We start from the raw sequence: 14,166 nt of genomic DNA on the forward strand, positions 1-14,166 counted from the left end.
TTAAATTCCCTAATCAAGTCTGCCTCATTACACATCACCAAAACTAGAATTGCCTGTTCTCTAGTCAGCTCTGTCGCAAGCTGCTCCAAAAAACCATCTCTTAGACATTCCACAAATTCCTTTTCTTGGAATCCACTACCCACCTGATTTTCCTAGTCCACCTGCATATTGAAGTCCCACATTACTTTTGTAATATTGCCTTTTTTATATGCCTTTTCTATCTCCTGATTTATTTTCTGCCCCACATCCTGACTACTGCTGGGGGGCCTGTAAATAACTCCCATCAGGGTCTTTTTACCTTTGCGATTCCTCAACTCTACCCACAGAGATTCTGTGCCTTCTGATCCTATATCGCTTCTTGCTCTCGATTTAACTTCATTCCTTACTAAGAATGCAACCTTCCCCATTTGCCCATCTGCCTGTCCTTCTGATAGGACACTTTTCCTTGGATATTTAGATCCCAGCCCTGATTCCCTTGCAGCCACGTCTCTGAACTCTCTGCAATTGCCATCATTGCTATATTCATCATGAACTAGATAGAAAAAAGCCTCCCAGCCTGATCCTAACTTATTTGATGTAGGATTACTGCTGCACGTGTTTGCTTCTTAAGCTAGTAATATGGTTAGGGTTTTGATAAGTGAATGAAAAATTTGAGCTGCACTTGTCTTAAAAACTTTCAAGATCCTGGGAACTGGGATTTAGCTCTTCTGCAATAATCAGAAAAGGCTGGAAATACTCAGCAGGCCTGGCAGCATCTGTGGATATTGAAACAGAGTTAACGTTTCACGTCTGCGACCATTCATCAGAACTAGGAAAGTTAGAATGTAATGGGTTTTAAACAAGTGAAGAGGGGTGGTTGCGTGTAGGTGGGAAATAGAACAAAAGGGAAGGTTTGTGATAGAGTGGAAGACAGGAGGGATGAATGCTGTATAACAAACCCTTTAAAGAAAAAGGATAATGCCACAAATAAAAAAACAAAAGATGTGCCTGGAGGAGGTGTGAACGGCAGAACAACTGCTGCCTGAAAACAAAGCAAGAGAAATGAACAAAGACAATAAAACCAAAACCTGCAAAGAAACACGGTCTTCTGCCAACACGATGTGGAGATGCCGGCGTTGGACTGGGGAGGGCACAGTAAGTAGTCTCACAACACCAGGTTAAAGTCCAACAGGTTAATTTGGTATCATGAGCTTTTGGAGCGCTGCTCCTTCATCAAGCGAGTCATTCTTTATTCTGCCAGCACAAAATGGCGATCAGTGCACACAGACTTGTCTGTGCAGATATCACTCTGCTGCAACCAGCCTGCCTGTTATTTTAATCTCAGGCCAAGCCCAAAGTGAAAGCAGCAAAGCCTAAGAAAGAAGCACAAGCAAATTGCAAACATCTGAACCCAAAAGTTCTTGCCAGGGCCACCGAAGCCTCTTAGGAACGAGCCGATTTCTGTCCCGGTGCTGGGAGCAGATTTCAGGTAGAGTATATCTGAGATTCACGATAAACAGATACCTTCCTCACTCAAACCATATAACATACAGACTGGCTGTGTGTTAGATCATGATTTGAATGTAGGTAATATTGATAGCAGAAGTCGGAATCCCATTCATTTTGTTGGAGGCCACCATCATGATATATCATAAATATTCTACCTCAGCTATTGGAGAATGATGGCTGTAAAACTATGGAACACTTGAAACATTCGAACTGTGCATGCACGTAAATGCACGTAAATGCAGTCACAAAGAAAAGGGGGACACAATGGAGGCAGAGTGTTATGGTCTGAAATTGCAAACTTACTGCTGAGTCTGGATGGCTGTAAAGTGCCGACTTAAATCTTTCACCTTTGCACATCTTTTGGGCAGCAGCTGTTCATCCTTCCTTAAATCTTGAATTAAGATATTTTCTGGTGCGATTGTGTACAAGAAGCCCTTGCAAACACATTGGCCACTACAAGAATTAAATTACCTGCAAGTCTGATATTATTGGGTGGGATGGTAACATAGTGGTAATGATACTGCGGTAAAAATCTAGAGGTCTGGACTAATGATCCAGAGAAAGGAGTTCAAATCCCACCACAGCAGCTGGGGAAATTTCAATTCAATTGATTAAGAAACCTGGAATAAAATGCAAGGCTCATTAATAATGATCAATAAATTACCCGATTGTCATAAAACCCATCTGGTTCACTAATGTCCTTTTAGGGAAGGAAACCTGGCCTATGTGTAACTCCAAATGTACAACAATGTGGTTGACTCTTAACTACCCTCCGAAATGGCCTAGCAAGCCACTCAATTGTACCACACCATGCCAGGAGAAAAAGCACTATAGTTGTGCCTACCCCACACAGACTACAGCAATTCAAGAACTCGGTTAGCTACCACCTTCTCAAGGGCAATTGGGGATAGGCAATAAATGCTGACCTTGGCAGTGACGATGACATGAATTAATAAAAAAAATTAAATTAATTTGCCAACTAGCCAATACTTTTCTTATTCTGACCTCCCATTTTTCAGTCGCCTGAAACAGGTAATTGAGACTTCCAAATACTCTGGCACAATAGCCCTTCAAGACAGGTCTTTCAGCAAGAAGCCCATTTCCATTAGATGTATGAGATTTTCAGTAATAAGGCACTGAATCACTGTTCTTTGCCTTGTATTCAGACGCAGGGCTACATTGAGTGGTTAATGAGCACCGTCACGGTTATGTTGCTGGGCTCATGGAGATCCATAAAACATTTACAAATGGAATTGGTTTGCATGAGCACATCCTGCAAGTGGCAGATTTGTTTCTGCTATGAGCAAAAGTTAAAAAAAATGACAGTATTAGCACACATAGCAGGAAATAAGTACATGATATCGCGTTTGGGTAAAGCTCTGTAACACTGTATTACACCCAGTTTGGTGAGTGGTACATTTATACATCTCTTCCACAGCAAGAATATCTACTTACATCACAAGGAACTTAAAATCACTTCAAAAGGTAACAAATGTAGATAACACATAAAAACAGAGAACTCTTTAACAATTTAAATTTGTTACACACATAATTTAATACAAATGCTTTGTTAACACCATCAAGACCCGTGTAACCTCTAAAGAACCATTGATTTATGCAAACTTTCTCTAGCATTCCCCCTTTTTTTTAAAACGTGGCTCAGAAAAGAGAATGAATCTTTCAATAAAACAGTATACCCCCAGACAGAAAATCAGATTCAAATAGTACGTGTGTATTGGCTGATTTATTTCTACTGAAATATGTCACACTGACCAAAAAGTTCAACAGTCCTGCTACAATCCTGCTTTTGGGTTTTGAATGCATTTAATTTCTCACAAAGTGAGAAGGCTCGCCAGTGCTTTCAACCACATAAACTAATCATTGCTTTCATATATATTTCTGTATGATAATAGTTAATCACCAAAAACACATGGAGATACAATATTCTCTTAGAGAGAATGCATGCAAACCAGACATAGCAAAGAAAGTGAACTGGTCCTTCTTTTCACATTATTCTTAAGACTACTCATCCTTTTCAAAATGTGGCAAAGATAATAAAGCTGTACACCATAAATAAAATAAAATATAATCTAAAAGAGGCTGTATTTTCAGTGAAGTGCAGATAATGTGCGCAGAGTAACCTATTAATAAAGGGCTTCAGTCAAACATCAGTAATCAAAAATAACGCTCAACATGATTTTCAAACATCTTGTATGGAATGGTAATAGATTCTAACATTGTTTTATGCATCTAGTACTTCTACAGATCGTTGTAACTTCCCAAATGTTTACCCTACACAGAATTGACAGCACAGCAACCGGCCTTTTGATCCAACAGGTCTATTCCAGTGTTTATGCTCCACATGAATCTCCTCCAAGCTTACTTTTAAAGTTTTTTAAAGTTTATTTATTAGTGTCACAAGTAAGGTTTATATTAACATTGCAATGAAGCCACTGTGAAAATCCCCTAGTCGCCACATTCCGGTGCCTGTTCAGGTCAATGCACCTAACCAACACATCTTTCAAACTGTGGGAGGAAACTGGAGCACCCAGAGGAAACCCACGCAGACACGGGAGAATGTGCAAACTTCACACAGCGACCCAAACCGGAAATCGAACCCGGGTCCCTGACGCTGAGGCAAAAGTGCTAACCATTGTGCCGCCCTTCATCTCCCCCTACCAACATATCCTTCCATTACTTTCATCTGATGTTCTTAACTAGCTTTCTCTTAACTACACACACTTGTGCTTTCATTCATCAAATAAAATATTACTTGGCTGAGCTTGAGATGCCAATGCGAAAAATCCAAAGGGTAACAGCCCCTGAAAGAGACTTGTGACATTGGTGGTGCCATTTACTTTCACAGGTAGGTTCTGTGATATTTTATCTCTTGACGTACAGAAGACACCTTTTACTTGGACATCATAATCTTTTCCCACGGACATGTGGAGGAGAAGAACAATCAGCATGGTGGAAAATATCCTCTGAGCAATAATCAGGATTGCTTACAACAGCTTTCAGTCGAAAGTAAAAGACATACATATGGCCTTTGGAGAACACGTTGAACATGGGAACAGGAGGAGACCATTTAGTCCTTAGAGCCTATTTTGTCATACATTGAGATAATGATTGACCTAACTCCATATACCCACCTACGCTCGTATCCCTTAACAAAAAACTATCAATATCCGATTTAAAATTTACAATTGCTCCAACAACAACTGCCATTTATGGAGAAGAGTTCCACTTCTATCCTACTTTGTGTGAAGAAATGTTTTCAAACTTCACTCCTACAGGATCTGATTCTAATTTTCAGGCTACGTCCCCTAGTTTGAAACTTCCTAAACCATGGAAATAGTTTATCTCTGTTTATCCCCTTACTATCTTAAAAGCTTCTTTCAAATCATCTCTCAAACTTCTAAATTCCAGGGAGCACTAGTTTGAGGAGTCATAGAGGTGACTTTGTTTGTGCAAGTGATACTTACTTTCTTCATCATGTTCCATATATCACTGGAATCAATTAAATAACATCCTGTCAAAGAGAGGTCCAGTCAACAAGTGTGCAGTGATATTCTTTATGGTTGGCCCGATGTGGTAACCTTGCACCATAACACACAGATAGAGACGACTCTTAGCCATTTAAATCACCACACCCTACTCCACAAACCCCACCATCTCCAAATACAACACAAGAGAAGACATTATGATCCATCTGTTTGCTCAAGTTCACTCAGTAAATAGACTGGCAGGATGGACTATCAGATGCTGAATACCATATTTACCCCACTGGGTCTCTCCAGTGACAAAGTGTGATCTTACTGGCAGAAGGAAGTTACACCGTCTCCAACAGACGGCCCTTTCTCAGCCAAATAACGGCAATGAATGCGGCCCAATCAATTACATATTCGAATGAATGAAAAATAACAACAGTTTCTCCCCCAGAGGAAGCCACAAAAGCATCTTACTCTGGATGACCAAGCGTTAGAACGGGACTATAGAAATCTCCAAGTGGAGGATTCAGTCAGAGGCTGAGGTAAATGTCAAGACCATCACCAAAGTTACTTGGAACCAAGGATCTATAAACATCACACTCTGTTATACTAATAAGTCCAACTCCTGGAAAAATGGCGATATTTTTCACAAACATTGAAGCCAAATCCCGAGAGAGGTCTACCAACCGCCTGGATATGTAAAGGTGTTGAGATGACAAGGCGTCAAAGGATACTACAAGAAAGGTACCTGGCAAAAATTCTGGAGCAACTGGAATTCAAACAGTAGTGTTTAATAATGCAAGGCTTATTTTCTTGAGCGGGAAAATGGGGAAGGCGTTGTCTTCTTATCTCTTTTGCAAGCACCAATGGGAGAAGCTTGGTTGAAACCTCTGTTGATTGTTTTGTAACAAGCTGGAATGCACTTGAAACACAAATATCTGATTATAATCTCATTGCATGGGCTTCTGGATAAGTGTCAGCAGCTGCCCAGCTGACCCTGTACCAGCTAGAGCAAGATTGCAATGATGCCAATGCTGTCAGAGAGGAGAGGTCCAGCTAACAGGTGTGCAGTGATATTCTCTGTGGTTGGCTCGGTGAAGAAGTGGACGACAGTTGCTAATTGGTTTCTGGCTTCTCATTCGTCATTACTTTGCCTGGAATTCCTACAGCCTCGAATGGTTTGGATTGACCTGGGACAATATTATCTTTACTCAAAGGGTTGCGGATCTTTGGAATTCTCTATCCCAGAGAGTTGTGGATGCTCCATCGTTGGCTATATTTATGGCTGGGATGGATAAACTTTGGTCTGTCAGAGAATCAAGGGATACAGGGAGTAGGCGAGAAAGTGGAGTTGAAGCCCAAGATCAGCCATGACGATACTGAATGGTGGAGTCGGCTAGACGGACCTTACCATCTATTTGTACTCCGATCTGGTGTTGAATATTCCAGAATTCAAAAAGTCCAAACAGAATGAAAGAAAGAAGACTTGCATTCATATAGCGCCTTTTGTGACCTCAGGACATTCTGAAGCACTTTACATCCAATGTAAAAGCATTTTTGAAGTGTAGTCACTGCTATGATGCAGGAAACGTGGCAATCAATTTGTTCACAGCAAGTCCCCACAACAGTAGTGTGACAATGACCAGATAATGGGCGGGATTTTGCATTTTCCAGCAATGGAGGTGGCTCACCATTGGCCAGTGGCAGGATCTTCCAGTCCCACCGATGTCTATGGGGTTTTGCATGCCTCGCACCCTCCACCGCTGGGTTGGGGGGGGGGGGTCACCATCGGCAGAATTGGAAAATCTCTGTGGCAGGAATGACTAGAACATTTCGGCCAATCTGTTTCACTGATGTTGCTTGAGGGATAAATATTTGCCAGGGTAGCACAGAGAATTCCCCTGCTCTTTTATGACCTGGTGGCCGTGGGGCCTTTTACATCCTCCTGCAAGAACAGACAAGGCCTTGATTTGACCACTTGTCTAAAGCTCACGTGCATCATCTTACTGATATTCTGAGATCATTTCAATGACTTGCGGAGGATGCAGATTAAGATTCATAGGAGGGTGAAGAATGTCAGCAACACAATTTGCTTTAAGGTTTAGGCCAGCTGGTAAAAGAAAATTATGAACAGTCAGATAATGCGGCTGCATTAACAGCCTAATCTTCAGCTTCATATGTGAAAATCCATGTTACAACAAGACTGAGGTATTTATGAAATGTTTTTGAACGATTAGATTAAAAATGACATCTATCTGAATTGATGAGTGTTACCAATCCAGTGCATCACTCCTGAGTCAACTTGGTGAAGATATTCAGCGTGGCAAAAGTTAATGTAGATTAACCAAAAGATTCAAACGGTGACACACACTATATTCGGTACACTGCTGAATGGAATATAGTTTTTCCACTGGTAGATTCTCAAACACTATTAGTAATGCATCACTGCAGACACTCCCAGTAACTGTGCAAATGTTCCCTTCACCTGTCCTGTTTTCAGTACCTTTTAACAAAATTTCATTTCTTTATGGGCTGAAAAGTTCAAAAGAAAATACTCAAGGCTTCCAAAATGTTTTGCATGTTATTCTCCAGTGTTTGACTGCTGTAATATAGAGTTTATGGATCAGTAGTTTAAGGGGACAGGTTGTTCTTACCACAATGCTCTCATCCTCTTTAATTTGCTGTGCTAAGGGACCTCAGTGCCACCAGATGAATTATTTTAAAACATCCTCCAACTATTAATGAAACACCCTGTGTGAACCGACTTGTGATTTAGCAGCAATTACACAGCTAACATCCCCCTCCCCGTTACTTTGCTAGCTTCTCCTGGTCATGCTGGAATCTCCCTTTTCCCCAGCAGGTCTCCAATCTCTCCCTCCAGAAAAGGGAGGGAGAGAGTGGGGAGGAGTTGATTTTAACAGGTGGCAGCTGGTTGGTTTGGACAGAAGTCATTGGAAAGCAAATCTGGGCCGGCTGTACATGGGAGGGTTGGGGTAAATGGATGACGGAGGGTGTAAAAGTTGCAAATGGAAAGATTTAAATAAGGTTTAAGACATTGGGCCAGTGAAACCATCACTTGACGAGTAGTTCATACCTTCAAGAGAGGACTGTAGCTGGCAGAGAAAATAGAAAAATGGCCTCACTCTTTTGATTGGGTTTCCCTTTAATAACTGATTGCCAATACAGCAGCTGAGAACAAAACTGGGAACCATAAATGTAAGATAATCATCAACAAATTCAACAGGGAATTAACTAGAAAGTGGTGAGAATGTGGAACGCAGCACCACGTGGAGGCAGACAGCAGATGTATTTATGGGGAGTCCAGATAAACACCTGTGGGAGAAAAGAATAGAAAGATAGATTGATAGGGTGAGAGGAAGTGGGGTGGAGGGAGGAGGTTCTGGTGGAGTGTAATCACTGGTTTAGATCAGTTGGGTGAACTGTCTATTCTGTTCAATCTTTGTAAACATTAAGATAACATTTGGGTATATATTTATCCAAACCCTCACCGTAACAAAGTGCATCATTGTTGGGAACCTCCCACTGTAACTCATCAACAGCCTATCATGAGGCACCACGGTGAATCACTTTTGTCGCCATTAATGTTCAGGTTCAGCCAAAGATTTAAAGATGGGGTCAATTCTCAGTTATGTTCAGATATTAATTAACACCCAATTTGCCAAAACAGGAATCAAGACAATATAAAATGGCAGTGAATAGTTAAGGCAGTACAAACTGCTTCATTGCAAGAGACATTTTCAAATCAGTGGTTGGGAACATAGGATATAACCTTGGCCAACCAGTTATAGGCTGTTAGACTGCCATTATTTGTAAAATAAACCATTCCCTTTGTAAATGGCACTAGGTGGATGGAAGAGCATTTGATATGGTTCCTGCAATTCAAACGTGTCTAGATTCAGAAGGTCATACCCTATTTAGTTTGCATTTAGCCCATCCCTGGTAATAATAGTCAAGTTAATCTGAAAAAAATGATAATAATCGTCGGAAATTTCAGTGTTGGTGGACAATTACTGTCACATAGAATAACTCGGAATGAGCAGCAGAGAAACTGGTCATTTAGCTCAACTGGTCCATGCATCACACTCACCCCCCCCCCCCCCCCCCCCCCCCCCCCCCCCCCCCCACACCTTATCTCAACTAATCGGTTGTACAGGTAATTTGACGACTTTAGCTACACCACTGTCAGGTCAAACAAGTAGCAACATTCAGAGCTGATGTACCATTGCAGCATACGAAGCACCATGACAAATGAACCATCCAGCATAATACCGTGACCAATATTATCGACACTCATCTAGACTGAATACATTACACACTCATTTAGAATGCTGCCTTAACTTGAATCAAACAATACGTGGCAACTAACCATATCTTCAATCTGTTTTAAAGAGCTGCAAATGGCCAACCCCAGTCAATTGTTCAGCACAGACCCTGGTTGTACACAACCTTTCTTTCTCCAGGAGGACCCATCCCCATCTTTCAAGCCATAGTGGTGGGATTGTGAAGTTCAGGGTTAAGTAATAGATAATTACATTAATAGATTTTACAGATTTGGGGCACATGTTGCGAGTTGTCCCATAACGTGTCAGTGCGATGATGGTAAACAGTATTTGTGCAAGATCCATTATGGGGCAACCTACCCTGAAAACAAACTGCATTGATGCTTTATTATTTTGATCCTGGAGAGACTGGATTAAAGATGTAACGCAGTCTGATTAACACGGAGTGAAATCCAGTAGTGTTGGTTTTGGACATTTCAGTGCTGGAGCTGACTGCGCTACATTTTTTGGAATTGGATTTGAAATAAAGTGAGAGCCTTTTTTTTTGCCAAAAGTGCAGTACAATTGGGCAACAGTTAAACACTGTTAATAGAGAAATTTTACAAGAGCTTTCTACTTACTTAAGAAAGGGCCAAGTTTCAGATTGACCTGGGGAAGAAGATCAGTAGTTATCCAAACTGATAACATCAAACAGAAAATACAACAGTTATAGTATAAACTGTCAGCAGTTAATGGCACTTCCATTAAGTTCCTGTTGTTCGTTGACCATTAAGCTGCTTCTGGAATTATCACCGACAGTTCCATCCTGGTTAGGCAATTTCACTGGTGTGTTATCAGGTGCCATGTGCACAGGATGATGTGAAGCTTCCATAGAGTTTGCTCTGATTGTAATGTGGTCCCAGCCACCCTTCAAAAAACAGAAGAAATTCAGAACAAGTTACCATAATGGAAGAGACCTCAAAGTGTGCAATTCGGACTTAAGTGACATGCCACTAAGGATCATTAAAGTTGCCTTGACTTAAAACCCTGGGATTTGCGAGTATTTTATGCGAAATTTTATAGCAAAGGAGACCATTTGACTTTAGAGCCTATGATGGCTCTGTGAAAGAGCTGTCCAAAACTCTCACCCTTTACCACCATCCACCCCCCAACACCATCCTTTCCCCATAGATCAGCAAATGTCCCCTTTTCAAGAATTTATCCAGTTCCATTTTGAAAGTTACATTCAATTCTGTTTCCTCATAAACATTTTGTTTTGAAAGCTTGAGTTTTGGTGTCAAAATCTTGGGAGTGGGAAAATCAGGAAGGGCCTTCCCAAATAAAAATCAGATAAACCTGGTAAACAAATTAAAAGAAAAGATCGACTGGGGGAAAATTGTTAAATTTAACAAATCAAAGAATGGGAGCAAGGAACAGCAGACGGTCGGGGTCTCACTTGCGGTGCTGAAAGCACATTTCAAAGCACATTTATGCAGCATGAACATTGCAAGGGGTAAAGTCACATGAAGGTGCATGTCAATTTACAGTAACGGGAACAGAATCCATACCTATTAAATTGTGGCTCATCTTACTTACATATGTAACATCGTAAATTAACTCAGTTTGCCTGTGTTGGTTGTACCTGTAATTTACACTCTGTATGTTGAAATTAATTTGGTCCCTTTTATAAAAATGGAACTACAAACCATCTTTTTCTTTAGTCTAGATATCTGGGGGTGAGATGCGCATACATCGTGCATGTTTTGTATAACATGCAACGGCCTTATGTGACTTACTGAGTCACTGGCCCCAGTCTCAGTTGAGAAATCAATCGGAAATTTTGGGGTCTGGTCGCGGATTTCCAAATTTGGCAAGAGATTTTAAAAAAAAACTAATCTGACATTGAAAAGGATACGAGGAACTTATTGTGAAAAATGGGAACGGAACTATTTAATGATCCTCATACTTAGTTTCATAGAACCATAGACTCCCTACAGTGCAGAAGAGGCCATTCAGTCCATCGAGTCTGCACCAACTCTCTGGCAGGGTATCTTACCCAGGCCCTCTACCGACCCTATCCCCATAACCCCACATATTCACCACGGCCAATTCATCAAACCTACACACCTTAGGACAGACACTGGGGGGCAATTTAGCATGGCCAATTCACCTAACTTGCACATCTTTGTCAAAGTTTATAGGAATAACTTCTTTACTAGATGTCAGCTTCCTAAACTACTGAAAAAAATAAAACAAGTTAAAATCAACACCCTGGAACTCTTAAGGCTTTGGACTGGAAAACAGAAACATTTAATTAAACACCACATTAAAAGGAAATACCTGAGAGAAATGCATTATTTATGATGACTATTTATAAACATTACTACACCCATGACAATTATAACTCGTTAACTTACTCCGATACCATAATCCCAACTGCTACCAATGGGCTCTCGTGGTTGGACACCCATTCGATGGCACACTGTCCCATAGCTCAAGCTGTGACTCCCCTGAACTTTATCAGCAATTATCCAAACCTGTGTCAGGGACAACAGAACAGTTATTGTTGGTTAGGCTCATCTGAATCAACTCTCAGTCAGTGGGGCTCTCCCTTCAGTACTATAACAATGACAAGTTGCATTTATATGGTATCTTTACAGTAAAATAACCCAAGGTTTCACAGGAGTGATCAGCAAATAAATTTGACTCCGAGCTACAGAAGGAGATATTAGGGTAGGTGACCAAATCCTTGGCCATAAAAGATGATGTGTCTTAAAAGAGGAGAGAAGGGTTTAAGAGGACACATTTTTAATTTATTCGCATCAGTATACATACAAATTAGAAGGCCATTCTGCCCCTCAAACCTTCTCCTCCTTCAATGAGATCATGCTTGATCTGATTGTAATCTCAACTCCACATTCCTGCCTAACCCCCTCATCCTTTCGGCCCCATTGTTTATCAAGAAACTATCTAGCTCAGCCTTGAAAAATATTCGAAGACTCTGCTTCCACTGCCCTTTGAGGAATAGAGTTCCAGAAACTTTCAACCCTCTGAGAAAAATATTCTCCTTATCTCCGTCTTAAATGGGCGACCCTTTATTTTTAAAACCGTGACCCCCTAGTTCTAGAATATCCCACAAGATGGGGCATGGGCACCATTGGCAAGGTGGGCATTTGTTGCCTATCCCTCATTGCCCTAGAACTGAATGGCTTGTTAGGCCATTTCTGTGGACAATTCTGGGCTCCACGCTTTAGGAAGGATGTGAATGAATTTGAGAGAATACAGAGTCCATTACACAAACCAGCCATTGACTTCATCTACATTTTCCGCTGCTTCAGAAAAGCAGCCAGCATAATTAAGGACCATCGCACCCTGGACATTCTCTCTTCCACCTTCTTCCGTTGGGAAAAAGATACAAAGTCTGAGGTCATGTACCAACCAACTCAAGAACAGCTTCTTCTCTGCTGCCATCAGACTTTTGAATGGACCTACCTCGCATCAAATTGATCTTTCTCTACACCCTAGCTATGACTGTAACACTACATTCTGCACTCTCTCCTTTCCTTCTCTATGAACGGTATGCTTTGTCTGTATAGTGCGCAAGAAACAATACTTTTCACTGAATACTAACACATGTGACAATAATTAATCAAATCAAATCAAAGAGGTTTACAATAATGGTTCCACGGATGAGAAACCCCAGATATTGCAGAAGCTGGGACGGTTCTCCTTGGAGAGGAGGCTAAGAGGAGATTTGATAGAGATGTTCAAAATCATGGGGGGGGGGGGGGGGGGGGTGGCTGGACGGAGTAGATGAGGATAAACTGTTCTCGTTCACAAGAATGAGAAGGCACAGATTTAAAGTGATTTGTGAAGGAAGCAAATGCGAAGTGAGAAAAACTTTTTCACACGAGTTGTCAAAAGTTTGGAAAGCACTGCTTGGAAGTGTGGTGGAGGCAAGTCCAATCGAAGCATTCAAGAGGGCATTTGATGATTATTTGAATGGAAACAATGTGAAGGGGTAGGGGGAAAGGCAGGGGAATGGCACCAAGTCAAAATGCTCATTTGGAGAGGCAGTGCAGACATGATGAGCCAAATGGTCTTCTTCTGCACCGTAATAATTGTGTGATTTCAGAGGACAGTTACGAGTCAATCACATTGCTGTGGGTCCAGAGACAGACTAAGTAAGGTATTAGTGAAGCCGACAGGTTTTCATGACAATCGATGGTCAGCTTTACGGAGATCAGTTTTTAATTCCAGATTTTATGAATTGAATTTAAATTCCATCAGCTGCCATGGTGGGGATTTGAACCCGTGTCCCTAGAATGTTAGCCTGGGCCTCAACCCAGTGACAATACCGCACCCCCTAAATTCCTGAGTTTGAGGCCTAGGCCATGGCCATCAGTAGTGGTGCGATTAAAGTCAGGGATACGCAAGAGACCAGAATTGGAGGCATGCTGAGATTTTGGAGGGTTGTAGGGCTGGAGAAGGTTACAGAGAGATGAGGGAGGGAAGGATGCGAATTTTAAGATCGAGGTGATGCCAACTGGAAGTCAATATATATTATGTTCAGTACAATTCTATAGAATTATTTCCATACATTTCTGTCAGGGGGTTGTGAATAAATGAGGCTGCATTCGTTGATGCTCCAAATACAGAATATGAATATTCATAAACATTGCAGGTTAATTCTATAAAACATTGCTAGCAGATTTAGAAAGATCTGAATGATCAAAATAGTACAAAACCACATAGTAACACCACAGTTCTAATTTCTCAGCATCAGCAATGTCTAGATACGCATCCGAGAATTGAAACAATAATTCTCTTCATAAAGATAGAGCCCAATTTTAACCCAATGTGAATAGGTTTTGAATGAGTTAAAATTGCACCGGATATAATCTTTA

At 41.1% G+C, this 14,166-nt stretch overlaps 1 protein-coding gene across 2 annotated transcripts in view; it reads right to left on the reverse strand.

Moving 5' to 3' along the window:
- Nucleotides 1-8,128: 8,128 nt before the first annotated feature.
- Nucleotides 8,129-14,166, reverse strand: part of tecpr1a (tectonin beta-propeller repeat containing 1a) — a 68,440-nt gene continuing 62,402 nt past the window's right edge. The window contains exons 24-26 of one of the 2 annotated variants that reach the window (XR_013500688.1): nucleotides 11,677-11,796; nucleotides 9,901-10,187; nucleotides 8,129-8,312 (exon numbers count right to left, since the gene is read on the reverse strand). Coding sequence is in view for 1 of the 2 variants with exons in the window: in XM_078240620.1 (XP_078096746.1) it covers nucleotides 10,002-10,187; nucleotides 11,677-11,796 (306 nt within the window). In the remaining variant the exon portion in view is untranslated. Of the gene's footprint in view, nucleotides 8,313-9,879; nucleotides 10,188-11,676; nucleotides 11,797-14,166 lie in introns of those variants that run through there. The other variant, XM_078240620.1, reaches the window with a different exon arrangement.

This window comes from Mustelus asterias, chromosome 23, assembly GCF_964213995.1.
Source record: "Mustelus asterias chromosome 23, sMusAst1.hap1.1, whole genome shotgun sequence".
NCBI lineage: Eukaryota > Metazoa > Chordata > Chondrichthyes > Carcharhiniformes > Triakidae > Mustelus > Mustelus asterias.